Raw genomic sequence first — 20,080 nt, 5'->3', positions numbered from 1 at the left:
CACTGGTGGGCTTTGAACCAAGGACCTTCTTGTTGTGAGGCAACTCTGTCTTCTTTGCTTGCTGGTTGGACTGAATTAATTTTGTATTGTCTAAGCAGTGAGACAGACCTCACACAGGGCGTCTCAGCACCAACTCGGGTCCTTTAATACGGAGAATGTAGAAGCTTCAGCTCGCGAATGAACCGCATGAATCAGCGACTGAGTTTGTATAAGACCTGTTCTGTTTAACATCAGTGACTTGAGACCACAATTTACTTTCTTTTGAATTTGAATGTGTTTGAGTCTTATGTGGAGTTTATAGTCATATGACTCGTTATTCTTCTGTCATGATTATTATGACAGATACCGTACAAACACGTCATCTGCAACATGCAGATCTTCACTTCTGTTCATACCGCTGTGGTTAAGAGTAAATGTCAGTAAAGTTGAGTGGAATCGAGACGGCTGCTTCAAACTGTAGCTGAGATGCTGGCAAACGGCTTCCAAAGGGAAGTCCTCATTCAGGCGGATATCTTCACCTGCGAATGGCAGAGAAATACTGAGAGTGAGATGGAGCAGACATCATCTGACACTCCTACAAGATTATCAGGTGGACCTTCCTCCACCCTCCACCGCCCAGCTACCCACAATGCTTGGACAACGTATGAGATGGGACTCGAGTCTGAAGGATAAAGTAGATGATGCAGCGATATCAGCTCAGTCTAGTCAGCTGACTGGACGTCTGGGTCCAACCAGAGGACAGGCATCATGGAAGTGAAGTGGATTCAGAGAATGAAGGTTCTTTATCTCTGGGTTCACTCCAGTTGGGGGATTGCACGTGCCAGTGTGCCCTCGAACAATGCATTATGGGATAGTCTGTACGTCTACTGCTGGTGTTTATGTATGTAAACAAACAGAGATGAGGTACTTTTAAGCCAATTTTGAGCCCAGAAAATGTACCTGGAGGTGTTATTAACTCACCATTTGACTAAAAAAATAGTTAAAGTGCATAATATTACTAACTTACTCGTCAAATACAGCTGCAATTTTACCACAAGTTGTGGACAAAACTAGTATATTGGTGGTTTTGATGGAAGTGGTTTGAGTGGAAAAACTGTTGGTGTGTGTCCATGAAAATTCAATAAGGTATATCTTATATATTATATTCTAATTCTAAGGTGGAACTATGCCAGTATACAAAGGTATATCTAAATATCTAAAAAGGAAGCGTAAAATAGGAGAGTAGAAAAGAGTAGAGTAGAGCCACTTAGGTGCCCGGTCTTGAGAACCAGGGATGGTAGGTTAAAAAGCTTTTTTATCCCATGGGAACTCTCCCTACCCACCCAAGCAGCTCAAGAAAAAGGTATATATAATATATAAGTAATAAGACATAAGAAGGATAAGACATCACAGGAGAAGATTGTTATCAAACACAAAGGAACCAACTATTTTGTAAGCTATGATGAACGTTGCTAACGACGGTTAGATAAGCTAACATTAGCTGTTAGGTATAACTAATTGTACCCCACTCCTCCAATATTTACTTAAATATAATAATATTAAAAGGGTTGACAAGAAAAAGTAAAGCATGTAGAAATGTATATGGAGATATAAGTAATGTAAGTTTTCTGGCTGCTGCAGACTCGGTGAGTTGAACTTCCTAAACTTTCTAAACTTTTCTCCTGATGTTGTGAATCCAGTTGTTTCTAAGAGATACATTCTTAGGAACAACATAGAAGTTCACGTTTATCCCTGAAATGGTTATTGGAGCATCCAGTGACACAACAAGTAACCCCCTGGCACTCTGAGGCTGTTACGTTCTGAGTGTGTCTGTGTATCCGCAGCAGGCACACATTTCCCACAATCTCCTGCGTGACAAAAATCCAACATGGTGGGTATGCAATCGCCTATACTGTGCTCTTCCACATAGTTCAACCAAGCCTCCTTATAGTAATTGGTAAATGGACTGCATTTATATAGCACTTTATATTAACGCCTCACATTCACCCCGATGTGAGGGTGCTGCCATGCAAGGCACCCACTAGACACCGGGAGCAACTAGGGGATTAAAGACCTTGCCCAAGGGCCCTTTGTGATTTTCCAGTCAGGCTGGGATTTGAACTGAGGATCCTCTGGTCTGAAGCCCAATGCTTAACCACAAGACCATCACCTCCCCTTATTGTCCCTCACAACCACCAGTGCTGAAGGTCTTCCTGGAGAACGTGATCCGTGATGCCGTCACCTACACCGAGCATGCTAAGAGGAAGACAGTGACCGCCATGGATGTGGTGCACGCCCTGAAGAGGCAGGGCCGAAGCCGGGCTTCTGTGGCTAAAACCCAATCATCATCAACAACACAAAGGCGTAAGAGCCAATAACCCAAAATATAGAGCTGGTTTCTGTTTACTGTGTGTTGATTAATGAGATTTATGCAGCTATTACAGCTTTCCAGTAACTTTAAGCTTTGACACACTGAAAGCTGCAATGTTCTAACAACTCTTAATGTGGTGGAAGACATACACAAAACATCCTACTTCATCCATCCATCTATTTTATTGACCCGCTTACTCCATTTAATTTTCAAAATTAAATATAGCAGCTCCTCCGGAGGAACCCCAAGGCGTTCCCAAGCCAGCCGAGAGATGTAGTCCCTCCAGCGTGGAAGAAAATGGATGGATGGATAAATATAGCAGTCCTTGGGTGGTGGTCGTGGCCCTGAGGAGCCGTGGTGGGCGCCCTTTATTTTAATTTCTGAAAGGTGGCAACCCTTGTCCAGAGCTTTACTGCGTGACCCGTCTTGCTACCTTGTGTTTGGATGACTTGAGCTTGTTTGGCTTAACTGAGTTTTTAATGTCACTTTATGAAAGAAGGTGACGCTACAGTGACACTGTAAAATCAAATATAATAAAACACCAGGGAGCCAAAAAGAACAACCTAACTTGGTGTTTAGGGTCAGGTCAAGTCGCTCCACATTTTGTATATTCATATGATATTTAACTTTATTGCATCCGCCAAGGACAGAATAAAATAATTGGCATTAATTTATTCATGTATTAATTTGTCTGTCTGTTAGCAGGATTACGTCAAACTATTTCACAGATTCTCACCAAATTTTCACCACAGATAGATATTAAGCCATGGAAGACTCCACTGAATTTTATAGGTGATCCAGATTCTGGATCAAGATTTCACTTTATATAGGCTTTGAAGGATTACGTCAAAACTACTTAAAGTATTTTCACCAAATTTTCACCACACATTGGTGTTTGGCCTCAGAAGACTCCATTAAATTTTGGAGGTATCTAGATCTGGATCCGGATATCTCTCTGTAGACTTTATTTAAAAGAAAAGACACTTTATTTAGGCTTTGAAGGATTATGTCAAAACTACGTCACAGATTCTCACCAAATTTGCAACACAGATAGATATTAGAGCATGGAAGAATCCACTGAATTTTGGAGGTGGTCTGGATCCGGATTCTGACTCAGGATTTGTTGGGAGTGATCCAGATCAATATGCAGGTTGTGCAGCAGAAAGTTACAACATCACAATGTAAAACCAAGATCAGGAAGACACTACTTTGTTTCAGCTTGTGAATTAAATATCAGATTCTTGATCAGTCAGATCATTCTCAGTCAGTATACAATTATTGCATTTTGTTGTGGAATCCAAGTCCAGGTAAAGTCTGGCTCACAATGTGAATCACATATCTTTTATTTTGAGCCCTGGTCAATTCTTGGTGGATGTCAGAAATCTCTGATTGCTCTTGTTTTGTTATTGTATTTACAATACTTTGTTGAAGCATGCATATGAATGTATTTCTGCTTTGTTTTACCTTCATACAGATTCAGTTAAATTATGAAATAAAATAAACAAGAAAGAAAATATCAGTCATTTTGAGTCTGTTTTCAAATAAAGCCGTTAAAATTTGAAGTTTCAGCAGCGTAAAGACCGCCCGCGGGAAATTTGAAAACAGAGACTGAAGTAGCTCAACCAATCACATGCGTGGATCAGCACACCTAAATTTGCATAGAGTATAAGAGCCTCTTTTAGCGACAACACGAAAATTCTCTCCCCAGTGATAAAGTCTTGTGCAAAATGTATCGTCTATTTTATACCAGTTTAGTTATTTTTATTCTGTTATTCTGTAAATATTTTAGATCTCTGTGACTTTTGTTCAAATTTTATCTACGCTGTTTAATTAAATGCATATGCTATTATCTTGGTTAATCTGAAGCAACTCTTTAGATTTACGGTGGACAGACCTAAGGACTTTATACATATATGTATCCGTAACAATAGGTAAAGGGCCACGCCCATTTACGAGTGCCAGATTGGTGTAAATGGTAAATGAACTGCATTTATATAGGGCTTTTCCATCTATATCAGACACTCAAAGCGCTTTACAATTATGCCTCACATTCACACAAACACACACACACACACACACACACACACACACACACACACACACACACACCGATGTCAGAGTGCTGCCCTGCAAGGCGCTCACTAAGGACCCTTAGTGATTTTCCGTTCAGGCTGGGTTTTTGAACCAAGGATCCTCTGGTCTGAAGCCCAGCGCTTAACCACGACACCATCACCTCCCCTTTCGGCCGAATAAACAAAACAAACAAAAAAAGAATTTATCTCTTCCTCGTGCCTTTATACAGTATACAATGCAAAACAAACTGACTTAGCGCGTGAATCAAACCGGTTAAAAAAAAAATGAATTTCAAAGTAATGTAAAACCCGCCTGCAGCGGGAGCAGCTCGCCCAATCACATACGCGGATTAGAACAGTGTAATTTGCATACAGTGTGTATAAGAAGAGTGGTTCTCCACAGAGCGGTTTATTGGACTGCAAAGCAACTATGCCTGAGACTAAAACAGCACCGAAGAAAGGAGCCAAGAAAGCGGCGCCGAAAAGCAGCTCAAAGAGCGGCAAGAGGAGGGTGAAGCGGAGGAAGGAGAGTTATGCCATCTACGTGTACAAGGTGCTGAAGCAGGTCCACCCCGACACCGGGATCTCTTCCAAGGCTATGAGCATCATGAACTCGTTCGTCAACGACATCTTCGAGCGCATCGCCAGTGAGGCGTCTCGTCTGGCTCACTACAACAAGCGCTCCACTATCAGTTCCAGAGAGATTCAGACCGCCGTCCGCCTGCTGCTGCCCGGTGAGCTGGCCAAGCACGCCGTGTCCGAGGGCACCAAGGCCGTGACCAAGTACACCAGCTCCAAGTGAACAGCTGCTTGTGCGGCAACACAACGGCTCTTTTAAGAGCCACACACGCAACCGAACAGCAAAGTGTCCTCGATTTAGAAAAACTAACTACAAATGTTAAGTTTATTCATATACTCAACAAAAATATAAATGCAACACTTTTGGTTTTGCTCCCATTTTGTATGCGATGAACTCAAAGATCTAAAACTTTTTCCACATACACAATATCACCATTTCCCTCAAACAATGTTCACAAACCAGTCTAAATCTGTGATAGTGAGCACTTCTCCTTTGCTGAGATAATCCATCCCACCTCACAGGTGTGCCATATCAAGATGCTGATTAGACACCATGATTAGTGCACAGGTGTGCCTTCGACTGTCCACAATAAAAGGCCACTCTGGAAGGTGCAGTTTTGTTTTATTGGGGGGGGATACCAGTCAGTATCTGGTGTGACCCCCATTTGCCTCATGCTGTGCAACACATCTCCTTCGCATCATCCGTGAAGAGAACACCTCTCCAATGTGCCAAATGCCAGCGAATGTGAGCATTTGCCCACTCAAGTCGGTTACGACGACGAACTGGAGTCAGGTCGAGACCCCGATGAGGACGACGAGCATGCAGATGAGCTTCCCAGAGACGGTTTCTGACAGTTTGTGCAGAAATTCTTTGGTTATGCAAACCGATTGTTTCAGCAGCTGTCCGAGTGGCTGGTCTCAGACGATCTTGGAGGTGAACATGCTGGATGTGGAGGTCCTGGGCTGGTGTGGTTACACGTGGTCTGCAGTTGTGAGGCTGGTTGGATGTACTGCCAAATTCTCTGAAACGCCTTTGGAGACGGCTTATGGTAGAGAAATGAACATTCAATACACAAGCAACAGCTCTGGTTGACATTCCTGCTATCAGCATGCCAATTGCACGCTCCCTCAAATCTTGCGACATCTGTGGCATTGTGCTGTGTGATAAAACTGCACCTTTCAGAGTGGCCTTTTATTGTGGGCAGTCTAAGGCACACCTGTGCAATAATCATGGTGTCTAATCAGCATCTTGATATGGCACACCTGTGAGGTGGGATGGATTATCTCAGCAAAGGAGAAGTGCTCACTATCACAGATTTAGACTGGTTTGTGAACAATATTTGAGGGAAATGGTGATATTGTGTATGTGGAAAAAGTTTTAGATCTTTGAGTTCATCTCATACAAAATGGGAGCAAAACCAAAAGTGTTGCGTTTATATTTTTGTTGAGTGTATGTCAAATGTCTTTGAGGTTGCTGCTTGTTTAAGATCTGATTCACTGGAACAATATATGCATCTTCATTACTAGTGATATAGAAAACCCAGCGTGATAAAATTTAAACCAGTACAATACAGGTGGGTGATACCGGGAATTTTGGTATTGATCTGATACCAAGTAAATACAGGCCCAGTATCACTGATACTTTTTCATATTTAAAGGAGACCTGCATTGAAAAAAATGCAGTCAGATTTTTTTGAACAAAAAATGACTTACATTTACACATAAGATCCTTCTGAAAGTAAATCTGCAAGCCCAGATCTGTCATTCAACGGAGAAATCTTCATTTGAAGATGACAAATTTACAGCTAACATTTAGCCCTCCACAAATTGTCCCTCTCATCATGGACGCTGCCGAGACGTCACGGACAAGACCCTCTCCCAGCATGCGTTGCACCAACTGTAATTTGTGGATTTACGTCAGTTTGCATCTGCACCTTTTTCTTGTCTTATACGGAAGGATCTACTTTTTTTTTAAAACTTCATATTGTCTTGCGGTACGTTTGAGTACACATTTCTTTTATTTGTGCTTGAAAATTATTTTGGGGGACTTTTTCATACGCCCGTTTGATTGAGTGGTGTCGCAATGAAAATCTACTGTCTTTCGCCTCCGGTACCATCGCGGGATATTGAGGCGAGACCCGCAAAGAATCCCAGTCATTAAAAATATATAAACCTCTCTCAGCGTCCATGGAGCTCTGGGGCTCCGATTGCCAAGACGTGCGGTGCTGTGGATTTTGCCGCAAGAAGTCTGTCCTTGCAGCAACAGGTGTACCGGCTGCTTCGCATTAAAACAGCGAGCGTAATCTCAGGACTTGTGCCAAGTGTGCTGCAGCTCCATTCAGTAGACAGAGAGGTGATGCCGGTGTTGTGCGCTGAATCTGGCACACTGGCTGCAAAGCAGACACGGGCGGTTAACGAGCTCGTTAACGAGCCCCCAGACTTAATAAGCACAGCGGAGGCAGAGAGCAGGAGAGGAAGAACGGCGCCCACTGTCGATGTTGTTTTGATGATGATGATTCTATTTGTTTTTATACTCCTTATAATTTGACAATCCAAACAGCTAGACATATTGCAAATATAATACAGCATTTCTAACGAGCTCAACATTCTCAATCACAGAAACTTGTTACTCCTTCTGAGTTTAATCAAGGCTCAGCATCATTCTTGAGTTTTAACAGATTTATTTTGGCCAACATGCCTTTACATGAACAAATAATGCTCCTATAATGTCATCAAGACTGACAGAGAAACATAAAAACACAAATTAGCTCACAAAAATATGGAGAACTTACACAAAATACACAGCTTCCTCTCAACACCAGACACCCAGTAAAACTGCGAGACACCTTCTCCTCATGTGGCTCATAATGTGCACCAGTTAACTATATCCCCTGAACATGTGGAACAAAACACAAGTTCCCCTTCTTCTTGAAGTTTGACAGCAGCTACACTTAAACAAATTAAATTTGATTATCTTATTGACATATTTTTTAATTGAAAAAGTGAAGAAGGGTGAGTTACATTCCTAAATCAAACAGCAGAACCTTGAAAATTCAAACCAACCACAGATACAGATTATTTATTGTCATTGTAACAGGTACAACAAAAGGTAAGGTGCAGCCTTTCAGTGCAAATATAAACCTGAGTAAAATTTAGAATAGAGCCTTTATTGTCATTTTACATATATAACATATATACACATCAAAATTTGTCCTCTGCATTTAACCATCCAACCAGTAGGGGCAGTGTGCAGCCACAGTCCAGCACCCGGGACCAACTCCAGATGTAGAGATGCTGACCTGCTAGGTCAGGGGCAGAGAAAGGAGCAGACCCTAATGTTAGATAATGTCTGTGCTAATTCTTTATTTTATGTTAGCTATCAAGTATTTGTCTGTGTTATTTGTTTGAAAGTTCTGAGAAATAGGTTAAGTTTTACCTCCATCATTTATGTCTAAGTTTTAGATACAGGGAGTGCTCGCCCTGTAGGTGTGAGCCAGTAATGAAGAAATAAAGAAATGTGAGACTAAACTACGCTCACTGTTAACACCCACACTGTATAAAAGTGTTGTACAAGCTACTTCGTGTGCTTTCACAAGATGGACACTGTCTGTGAGGGTCCCGGTCCAGTTTTCATTGTGACCTTTACTAAATCCAAAATGAGGAATAGAATGGTTTGGTTTTTGGTAAGGGGCAGAATCTTCCATAAAAGAGCCTGGGGGAAATTACACTAAATAAGCATGTTTTTGATTGTAGGAGGAAACCCACAGAGACACGGGAAGAACATGCAAACTCCACGTAGAACGGGTGGGAAGCGACCCCACAACCATCTTGCTGTGAGGCACCAGTGCTAACTAAGCCCCCATGCCACCCTAATAACAGAATGAAAAAAGTATGTCCAGAGCATAAAAGAAAAAAAAGGAAAAAATTGTAAGTATGTATCAATCAATCAATCAATTTTTTTATATAGCGCCAAATCACAACAAACAGTTGCCCCAAGGCATGGCTTCATGGCTCTCCTGAGACAGTCAGAGCCATGAAGGTCCCCCAGTGTGGGTAGAGGGCACCCAGTGATCTTCTCTGCCATTTTGGTGACCCTCTAGAACTCTTTCCTGTTTGCCCCATGCAGCTGGTAGACCACGTACAGAGGTAGTATGTGAGGATGCTCTCCATGGTAGAGCGGGAAAAAAGACACCAGCAATCTCTGGTTGATGTTATTTTTCCTGAGGATTCTCAGAAAGTGGAGTCTTTGCTGTGCCTTCGTTACCAAATGGGCAATTCTATGACAACGGAATTACAATCCGAGCACATTTTTAATGGGGAGCTAAAATATGGCCAGATTTTCCTGTCATTGTAATTCCATTACCATAGAATCACCCAAATGTGTGTTCCTGTCCCAGGCCAGTTTCTCCTCTATGTGGACTCCCAGGAAAGAGAAGTCCCTGACCCTTTCCACACAGGTCCCCCAATGATAACGGGCTGAATGTCTGCTTGGTTTCTCCTGAAGTCTATGATTAGCTCCTTGGTTGTGGATGTGTTCAGGAGCAGGTTCTTTTGTCTCCACCACACCGTCAGCAGTTCCACCTCATTCCAGTAGGCGGACTCATCTCCTCCAGTGATACAGATGACCACTGTGGTGTCATCTGCATACTTAATGAAGGTGTTGCTGGTGTGGATGGGGTGCAGTCAGAGGTCTAGAGGGTGAAGAGCAGCGGGCCCAGCACTCAGCCTTGAGGGGAACCAGTACTGAGTGTGAGAACTGTGGATGTGTGGGGGCCAATCCTAACTCTCTGTGAGTGATCTGACAGAAAGTCCTTAATCAAAAGACATGGGATGAGGTAGACTGAGGTTCAGCAGGTTCCTCATGAGGCCATGGGGGAGGATGAACTATAAACCATGAAGAGAAGACAGGCGTACTTACCCTGTTGCTCCAGGTGGGTCAGCGTGGTGTGGAGGGCAGAGGTCACGGCATCCTCTGTTGACCTGTTGGTCTTGTAAGTGAATTGGTTTGGGTCTGAAGTGGAGGTTATGAATGACATAATGTTACTGTACTTCTAAACAGTTTTTTACTCACACCACCGGAGTGAGTGTAACAGGCTGATAATCACTGAGGCTGGTTATGGGGGATTTCTTGTGTAGGGGACTACGTTGGAGGTCTTCAGGCATGACAGGACAGCAGACTGTGTCAGGGACCGGGAAAAGATTTTGGTGAAAATCCCAGCAAGCTGGTCTACAAAGTCTTTCAGCACCCATCCAGAGACGCCATTGGCACCCGTTGCTTTGCGTGGGGTGATGCCCCTCAGTGTGCACCTCACCTCATGCTCCCCCACTGTGAAGTTGCTTCTGGCCGCTGTTGGCAATGTGGCTGCTCCTAGTGCCACAGTCTTGAAGCGAGCAAAGAAGAGATTTAATTCTTGTGCCAATGCGGCATCACCTTCAGCAGCTCTGATGGCGGGTTTGTTGTTGGTGACGTGCTGGACCTCCATCCATGCCAGCCTGCTGTTATTGCTGTCCAGGTGGTCATGGATCCTCCTCCTGAAGTCCTCCTTGATGCCTGTCTACAGGTTGGCGCCGGCTGTACTGTAGAGAGCCCCATCACCAGCTCTGAAGGCGGAGTTTCTCCCCTTAAGCAGCTGCTTCACCTCCCTGGTCATCCAGGGTTTCTGACCAGGATGTGTTTCTCCACTGTGAACGTATATACACATGTATGTCTGTAAATACGTCCAGGTCCTCATCCTCAAACATGTCCCAGTCGGTGCTGTTGTGGCCGTCCTGCCCCGTCTGTCCGTGTTTTCGCCATCTTAATGTTGGTGGGGGTGGATTTCCAGAGGTGGGGGGGTGGAGGGATGAGTTGCAGAGAGATGTGGTCTGACTTGCCGAAATATGGTGCAGATCCGGTGTTCTATTGAGATGTGCGGTCTTGTCAAATTGTGCATCCCGATGCTTAAACCTCAGTTCTGCATTGTGACAACATTGTGCTTTAAATACAGCGTACGCATGCAAATTTTAACTTTTTAAAAGACACTTACTGCTGTTGTATTTTGGTGCAAAGACAAAACTTATGTGCGTTTCCTTCAGTGGGGGAGCTCAGCTCCACGTGTGAATGTTCTGTCAAGTTGAGCTGTCGCGTTGTGCATCCCGACAATATTGCACTGTAAATGCAGCGTCCACATGCAAATTTTAAGTTTTTAAAATTGAAAAGACACGTATTGCTATTGTATTTTTATTCCTCGGTCGCTCAGTCGGGAAGTTCAACGTGATAAAGAGAGGCATCGGCAACCTGACGGGGGGAGTGTGAAAGTCTGGGTAGAGAGAACAGTGCATGCGTGCGCAGATGCACGGAGGGCTGGCTTCTCGACAGGACCCGGCCGGCCCTGATGGTCACTTAATGTTGGTGTAAAGTTTGTCCTGTGTATTTTCTCCTCTTGTGGCACTTTTGACATGTTGATGAAGTCTGGGAGCACTGATTTTAATTCCACATTATTAAAATGTGCACCACGTCCCACTGTTGGTTCAGCTGCAGGCTGATGTTGCTGTATAAAAGTCTGAGGGCCGAGCTAGCATTAGCATCAGGTGAAATGTAAACAGCAGTTAGCAAGACTCCAGCAAACTCCCCCAAACAGTCGGCATTTAACAGTCAAATATTCCAGGTCTGGGGAGCAGCGGCTGGCTACCGTCACTGTGTTTTTACACCAGTTATTGTGGATGTAAAAGCAGAGAGCACAGAGCCACTGCATCTACGCGCGCTGCCATCTTACCAAAGATTATTTTACAATATCTTGAAAATAGAAGCTGCACAAGAAACAGGCAAAATGATTTATTATTTCCACAGAGCTAGAACACATTCAAACCAGCAATAAAGTTGAAAGAGAAGAACGTGAGGTTACAGTGAGCAAAAGAGGAATGTTGATGACAGATATTCAGTGATGCACCAACAATCTCTACTGGCCATGGAAGAGATGGTGGAACATTTGTCTGGTGTCATTCAAATTGAAACATATAATGATAATTTGCACGTACAAAGATGACTAAGTAGGCCACTTATTGATTATATGCCATTGTATGTCAGCTACCACAGGAGACTCATCACCCCAACTGTCAGTGCACCTTCCACCCACTGAAAATAGGTTTGGTGATGATAAAATCATGTGTTGAGATGATGCTTGACTTTATCGATCACAGAGAGTCAAAGTATTTCTTCAGGAAAGACATAATTAACTCATTGAAACATTCAGCAATTGTTCCAAAGCTGGTGCTTGAGAAGGTTACTTCCTGCAAAGATCATCTGCCAACTGAGAAGCAAGGAATTGTCTTTATGGAGAATATTTTTCATGATTAGTGTAGTCCTCAAAGAATTCAGGCAGTTATGCAAACCGTTGGAAGAGGAACAAGGTATTAATTATGATAACTGATTTCATTTTTTTTTTCAACTTAAGCTTTATATCTAAAGCACATTTAAAGCAACAGCAGTCAACCAAAGTGCTGCACATAATTTAAAAAATGGCCATCAAGTTAACCCCAATCATAATTAAATACATAAAAAAATAACAATAAAATTGCAACAGGCAATAAAACAAATAAAAGACAAAGTAAAATAAAGAGTAAAGAGTAGAAGGAAATTATTTAATTTGATTTATTTTATTAACATAGTGCCAAATCAGAACAAAGCTGCCTCAAGGTGCTTCACACAAGTAAGGTCTAACCTTACCAACCCCCAGAGCAATAACACAGGCGACAGTGGTAAGAAAAAACTCCCTCTGATGATACTGAGGAAGAAACCTTAAGCAGACCAAACTCAAAGCGGCGACCCTCTGCTTGGGCCATGATACAGACACACGAGACAAATATACAGGAAATTTTGGGAGCCCGTGCAAAAGAAGACACTCACTCCCACCTCTGGATGGAGCTGCACCTCAAACACACACACACAGAGAGAGAGAGAGAGAGAGAGAGAGAGAGAGAGAGAGAGAGAGAGAGAGAGAGAGAGAGAGAGAGAGAGAGAGAGAGAGAGAGTTTAAGCAACAGGAAAAACAGAAGAAATACTTAGGTGAAACAGAGATGGAATTGCTCATTTAGGAAACACAAGAGAAAAGTAATAGGTTTTAAAGAGGATTTAAAAGTCTCTAGGGACAGGAATGATTAAAGGGGAGACAATTCCAGAGTCTGGGGGCGGCCGCCGCAAAGGCTCTGTCACCTCTCGTCTTTCTCTCATTCACCTCTGGTTTTCTCAATCTTGAAATTTTCCTAACTGCTTATGAAAGATATGTCATAAAATCATAGTGGTCATAAAGTCAGAAGTTAATAAAAACTGCAGCTGAACAAAAATTGTTGGTGTTATATTTCTTATTTACTGAATTGTTTTGCTGCAAAGTAAAAAGGCTGTCGACCTTCTTCTATATGGTGATTCCATAATCTTTGCCAGAGGTTTGACATGTCTACTCCTCATGTGTGTCACTTCACCTCAGTACATCTTGTCATAATAGTAATAATGTGTGTTGATCCCCTGGACATGAAATTTGTAATCTTCAAGTATTTGAATCAATGAAATTAATTTATTTAATCTCTGGTTTAGAGGTTTCAAGAAAACTTTCATTCACAAGTTCTTTTGAACAATTTCTATAAGTTAAATTTTTACTTCTGGTCAAAAGCCAGACAGCATTTTGTTCAGGTGTTCTTGGATTATACACAATAAAACGATCTGGTTTTACTGATCAGTTAATGAACTATCAGGATCAGCTCATCCAAAGTCATTCATAATGACTAAAGGAGCTGTTAGGTTTTGTTTCTCCTGCTTATTAATTACACTGAAATATAGTTCGTTTCATCTCCATTAAGGCGTTATAAAGGATATTATTTCGCATTCAGAGAGAGTTAACTTTTAAGCATAACTCAGTTAATAACTTTAATACATCAAATGTCAGTTAGTCGTCTGTTACTCAGCCTGTCACGTGCTGACATCAGTGTGTTTGCAGGAGACAAATCATCTTCCACTGAAGACGAATTCTTGACATTGTATCGTTATTTATGCTTTTAATCTACGGACAAACATCTATTCCTGCTGTCGAACTGGTTTTAGTGGGTTTCTGACGGACTTTGAAGCATTTCGGAGAGGAATCAGTGGAAAAAGTCAAAGAGCGGCGCTTCATCCGGCAGCAGTTTGGAGAACTTTGAAGGTCGGTCCAACAATGAAAGCTATGAAAGACTTTAACATGAAGAAACAATCGCCCGCTCTCACTTCCATACGATTTTAGACCCGATTTCTTTTTATTCGTGAAAATCTGTCTCATTTATCGGTGGCCAGAAAACACAAGCGCTCCTCCGTTCAGACGGCGCGGCGGAGCCACGAGCCCGGTTGAGTCTTTACGGTTCTCATGATGTGTTTAAGTACAGTCGGCAGCTCGGCCTCTCTGACAGTTCATCAAAGTCTCAGCCAAGTCTGCGGAAGAAAAGTCAAATCAGCACGATGGCAGAACAAGTAGCTGCTGCTACTGCTGCTCCTGCGACGAAACCAGCCAAGAAGAAGACTCCCAGGACCAAGAAACCGGGTGTCAAACTCAGCGAGCGCATCAGGAAAATTGTGGCAGAGTCCAAGAACCGGAACGGCTCGTCTTTACCTTCCATCAAGGATCATCTGAAGGCTGAAGGATATGATGCTGTTCAGAACAGGCGCCGGATTCTCTTGACCTTAAAGAGAATGGAGGAAAAAGGCGTCCTGGTCAAGAAGAAGGCGTCCTATAAGGTGAGCAAGCCTGTGACCATAGGAAAGAAGGTCAAGAGAGCCAAGAAGACCGAAGGTCAGAAGAAAACTGTCAAGAGAAAAAGTGGTGTAAAAGCCACGAAAAGTCAGAAGAAGGCGAAAAAACCCAGCACGCCCAAGAAGAAAACCAAACCAAAGAGCCCCACGAAGAAAACAAAGGAGAGCCCGAAGAAAACGACCAAAAAGACCAAACCAGCCAAGAAACCAGCTGCAAAGAAAACTGCTGCAAAGAAAACTGCTGCAAAGAAACCGGCTGCAAAGAAACCAGCTGCAAAGAAAACAACAAAACCCAAAACTAAGAAGACAGTAAGCAAGAAGTGAGCAGTTAGTTTGCTACTTTCAATCAAAAAGGCTCTTTTAAGAGCCACCACACCCCCTAAAGAGCTTTCCTTTGATCTGACAGTGGATCAAAGTCACTGATTTTACAGTGTTATATTTACTGTTAATATTTTTAATGGAACAACATGAAGCTTCATCATTCTGCAGGAGAAAAGAGGGCTTTTTTTTTTTTAATAGTTGCTGTTTCTCATCTTTGTCCTTGTGACACTTTAAAGTAATAATATATAGTGAGGAGGCTTTATTTTCGTTTTAAACATGTGAAAATGATAAAAGTTGCTTAACAGCTTCTGAGTCTTTTTAAGCTCTTATCTGAGGACAAGGCGCACAAAATCTTCATAAACAAAACATTACACACACAAAAACATTTCCCGCACAGTCCAAACAAGTTCCGCCCACCAGGCCGCCAAAACCAGGTTTTAAAAATCTTGAAACAGATCAAAAGTAGAAGTTTTTATCTTTGAATCTGTTGTTTTCCCTCCTGCTGCTGTGTGGGCGGAGTTTACTGACCGTTTGAAATCCCTCTTGTTCACTGGCTAAGCTGCTGCAGCGCGCGCTCAGAGCGGACCAATCAGCGTTGTGGACGCTGCGGCGGCTCCTTTATAAGTCCGGCGTCGGCGGTAAAGATACAGATTTGTCTTTCAGTCTGAGCAGAAAGAGGTGTGTAAGTTGGAGATGGCCAGAACTAAGCAGACCGCTCGTAAGTCCACCGGAGGAAAAGCTCCGAGGAAGCAGCTCGCTACCAAAGCCGCCCGGAAGAGCGCTCCGGCTACCGGCGGTGTGAAGAAGCCCCACCGTTATAGGCCCGGCACCGTGGCGCTGAGAGAGATCCGCCGCTACCAGAAATCCACCGAGCTGCTGATCCGCAAGCTGCCCTTCCAGCGCCTGGTGAGAGAAATCGCTCAGGATTTCAAGACCGACCTCCGCTTCCAGAGCTCCGCTGTGATGGCTCTGCAGGAGGCCAGCGAGGCTTACCTGGTCGGCCTGTTCGAGGACACCAACCTGTGCGCCATCCACGCCAAGAGGGTGACCATCATGCCCAAAGACATCCAGCTGGCCCGCCGCATCCGTGGAGAGAGGGCTTAAACTGATCTGAGAACATCTACAGTCAACAAAACGGCTCTTTTAAGAGCCACATCACCGACCAATAAGAGTATAAAGCCTTACCAAAAGCAAAGCGACAGAAATTAATGTAGTAATATTTACGCAAATGCAAAACTTAGTATAATGAGGCGGACATTGTGGACTCAACTATATGAACTGGAGAGAGGATGGGGTATGCAGGGCATTCTAGTTAAAGGTGATAGTAAATGTTTAAGGGCACTGATGGGCTTTCTGAAGGGAACGGGGCTTTAGAATATAGCGTTGTGTTCATCTGGATAGGTAGTTCCAACTTTGGCGTTAAGTTTATTTTTTGTTTTATTGCTATTTTATTTTTTTATGTGCACTTACACACCAGAATGTAACCTGAAGTATCTATACATCCATTGACACATCCGGTACAGTAGGTGGCGGTATGGACCTAAGGTGATGGCTGCCACCCGCCAATCAAAGGAGGGAAGAAGTGGCGTCTTTTTCAAAGATGGCGGTAAAGGGATCACTTTGGTCCACGGCGGAGGTTCGGTATTTGTCACCGAACAGTGTCGCGATAAAGTAAAAACTCTACCTGAAGGTTCGGAACGCGCTCCGGACACCTGAGACCACAACGATCAATTCCCGAGGCTGTGGATAAAATCACCGGTCTGAAAGCTAACTAAACCTCGTGTTTTGAATCTCATTCGGACAAAACAGCGGACATCAGAAACCAGATGTCAGAGCGGTGAGTGACGTTTAGCTGAAAAAGAAACAAGTGATGATGTCGACATCCATTGGATTCTATGACATGTGACATGTGTTACCCTGTAAAGTGATAACTAAGCATGACACATGGTGTAAACTGTTCCTTTTTAAAACCTCTTTAACCAATAATTTGCACAATTTTTTTTCCCCATAATTATAGCAAATTTTTTAACCCCTGAACAAACTTAAATTGACTTGTTTTAACTCTCTAACATTCAGTCACAGACTGTCCAAACTGGACTGGAATCTTTGTGAACAGACAATGTGTTTTCAGTATGACTGGAGTATTTTTAAATACTCCTGTGTAATTTTTCAGTTGATTCCTACCTGGCTACCTACTGAAAATTCAAGTGGCAATGTCGAAGACGTGTTTGTGCTGAATTTGGTGCTTGTATCACCATTTGCAGAATATTCTGTTACCTGATGCACTCTTGTGCATGAACAATATTTTTTTTTGATGACCTCACTGTACTATGAAGTATATCAGTATATCATTTCGAAGTATATCATTTCAGTGTGCTGTTATACAAAACTTACTCATGACTTCATAGATGTACTAAAAGGTTATTATATTTATTATTATATATTAATTTCTTATGGCGGATATATATATATATATATATATACGTATATATAAAACTCGTGTAGGGCCAGACATTTACATTACAGTTCTGCTGCCTGCTCCCTCTTCTTTTGCAAAACATGTTATTTCTCTTAAGTCTCCACGGTAACACTCTGCCCTGCAGCCACACCTGCAGAGGTTGCTACCTGTAATGACAAAAGCCAAACTACCTGTTTGAATGAAGTCTCATCAGCCCAACATACTGTGTGCACCAGTATGGACCATCTCTGTGGAGGGAAATCTGTCATCAGAGGTTGAAGTTGAATTTGTTTAGCATCAAAATATTCGGCCTCACAAAGTTCAACCTAAAAAAAAAAAAAAAAACCTCAAAACATTCAATACGCATTACGCGTTACCGTGGTAACGGTCTGTTATGGGAAAATTTTAGACTGGTAATCAGTCAATCAGAGCACCTGTGGCGTCACAGCCGTATAATAAAGTAGCATATTCACCTAATTTTTTATACGTTGGCATATACAGGCTAAATCATGAAGGTGTGACAAGACCATAAGAAGCTTTAACAAGCTCACCAGAAGAACCAGCATAAAACCTTCCAATTAACAGAACAGGGAGGCACTTATTTATATCCTTTCATTTGCTACCATCTTTATTCAGATAAAATAGAATAGATTCAGAGCAGGAAAAAGAACATGGGCCCATTTTTACCTCCATCAGTGAAGTTATGTTATCATCTGTTTGTTTGTCTGTCTGTTTTTTGAGCAGCTTAGAACTCACAAATTTTCATATATCCTTATGAAATTATTATTGAAATGTCATATCCTGATAGGCAAGAACTGAGTAAATTTTCAAGGTCAAAGGGCAAAGTCAGGAAAAATCTTGATAAATTGGAAAAATCCTTATCTTTAACATTGAACAAATTTGCAAAAATTCATAACTCTGTCAAGAAAACCCCATTTAATGTATATTTTACCTTATATCTCAATCAGTCACTCTCGTTTTTCTGTTCTGGATTTACCTGCACCACCAAAATTGGATGGAGGCTCCAATTTTATGCCTGTTTGTCTTCCAGTTATTGGTCGGAAACCAAGTGCCAAAAAGCAACGACACATTGTGCACAGCAGAGAAAACCAATGTTCTGTGAAAATTATCCTGACATTTGATCACATCTAATTTAAAAAGCCACTTCTTGGCCCCACAAATCTTAGAAACATGGTGTCTAACCAGATCCTTACTCTGGATGGCATTACCCTGACCTCTAGTAATACTGTGAGAAATCTTGGAGTCATTTTTGATCAGGATATGTCATTCAAAGCGCATATTAAACAACTATGTAGGACTGCTTTTTTGCATTTGCGCAATATCTCTAAAATCAGAAAGTTCTTGTCTCAGAGTGATGCTGAAAAACTAATTCATGCATTTATTTACTGTAGGCTGGACTACTGTAATTCATTATTATCAGGTTGTCCTAAAAGTTCCCTGAAAAGCCTTCAGTTAATTCAAAATGCTGCAGCTAGAGTACTGACAGGGACTAGAAGGAGAGAGCATATCTCACCCATACTGGCCTCTCTTCATTGGCGTCCTGTTAATTCTAGAATAGAATTTAAAATTCTTCTTCTTACTTATAAGGTTTTGAATAATCAGGTCCCATATCTCTTATCTTAGGGACCTCATAGTACCATATCACCCCAATAGAGCGCTTCGCTCTCAGACTGCAGGCTTACTTGTAGTTCCTAGGGTTTGTAAGAGTAGAATGGGAGGCAGAGCCTTCAGCTTTCAGGCTCCTCTCCTCTGGAACCAGCTCCCAATTCAGATCAGGGAGACAGACACCCTCTCTACTTTTAAGATTGGGCTTAAAACTTTCCTTTTTGCTAAAGCTTATAGTTAGGGCTGGATCAGGTGACCCTGAACCATCCCTTAGTTATGCTGCTATAGACGTAGACTGCTGGGGGGTTCCCATGATGCACTGTTTCTTTCTCTTTTTGCTCTGTATGCACCACTCTGCATTTAATCATTAGTGATCGATCTCTGCTCCCCTCCACAGCATGTCTTTTTCCTGGTTCTCTCCCTCAGCCCCAACCAGTCCCAGCAGAAGACTGCCCCTCCCTGAGCCTGGTTCTGCTGGAGATTTCTTCCTGTTAAAAGGGAGTTTTTCCTTCCTACTGTCGCCAAGTGCTTGCTCACAGGGGGTTGTTTTGACAGTTGGGGTTTTTCTGTAATTATTGTATGGCTTTGCCTTGCAATATGAAGCGCCTTGGGGCAACTGTTTGTTGTGATTTGGCGCTATATAAATGAAATTGATTTGATTCCCCTGGCAAAAATTATGGAATCACCGGCCTCGGATGATGTTCATTCAGTTGTTTAATTTTGTAGAAAAAAAAGCAGATCACAGACATGACACAAAACTAACGTCATTTCAAATGGCAACTTTCTGGCTTTAAGAAACACTATAAGAAATCAAGAAAAAAAGATTGTGGCAGTCAGTAACGGTTACTTTTTTAGACCAAGCAGAGGAAAAAAATATGGACTCACTCAATTCTGAGGAATAAATTATGGAATCACCCTGTAAA

General features: G+C 42.4%; 3 protein-coding genes across 3 annotated transcripts; all 3 read left to right on the top strand.

The window, feature by feature from the left end:
• The first annotated feature begins 4,852 nt into the window (after positions 1 to 4,852).
• On the top strand, positions 4,853 to 5,270 carry LOC117516789 (histone H2B 1/2-like). Its single transcript, XM_034177645.1, has one exon. The coding sequence runs from the start codon at positions 4,853 to 4,855 to the stop codon at positions 5,222 to 5,224; it is 372 nt and encodes a 123-aa protein (XP_034033536.1). The 3' UTR covers positions 5,225 to 5,270.
• An 8,973-nt stretch (positions 5,271 to 14,243) lies between these two features.
• Positions 14,244 to 15,112, top strand: LOC117516780 (histone H1.5-like). Its single transcript, XM_034177636.1, has one exon. It carries the CDS (start codon positions 14,462 to 14,464, stop codon positions 15,074 to 15,076), a length of 615 nt encoding a protein of 204 aa, XP_034033527.1. The 5' UTR covers positions 14,244 to 14,461; the 3' UTR covers positions 15,077 to 15,112.
• A 624-nt stretch (positions 15,113 to 15,736) lies between these two features.
• Positions 15,737 to 16,231, top strand: LOC117516782 (histone H3). The gene has a single exon (XM_034177638.1). It carries the CDS (start codon positions 15,767 to 15,769, stop codon positions 16,175 to 16,177), a length of 411 nt encoding a protein of 136 aa, XP_034033529.1. The 5' UTR covers positions 15,737 to 15,766; the 3' UTR covers positions 16,178 to 16,231.
• Positions 16,232 to 20,080: the final 3,849 nt, after the last annotated feature.

This window comes from Thalassophryne amazonica, chromosome 9 (assembly GCF_902500255.1).
Source record: "Thalassophryne amazonica chromosome 9, fThaAma1.1, whole genome shotgun sequence".
Classification (NCBI taxonomy): domain Eukaryota; kingdom Metazoa; phylum Chordata; class Actinopteri; order Batrachoidiformes; family Batrachoididae; genus Thalassophryne; species Thalassophryne amazonica.
This window is presented reverse-complemented; position numbering and strand designations above follow the sequence as displayed.

Bases quoted from the DNA above. Each gene is read 5' to 3' on its own strand.
- LOC117516782 (XM_034177638.1), top strand. From the start codon at position 15,767: ATGGCCAGAACTAAGCAGACCGCTCGTAAGTCCACCGGAGGAAAAGCT.
- LOC117516789 (XM_034177645.1), top strand. From the start codon at position 4,853: ATGCCTGAGACTAAAACAGCACCGAAGAAAGGAGCCAAGAAAGCGGCG.
- LOC117516780 (XM_034177636.1), top strand. From the start codon at position 14,462: ATGGCAGAACAAGTAGCTGCTGCTACTGCTGCTCCTGCGACGAAACCA.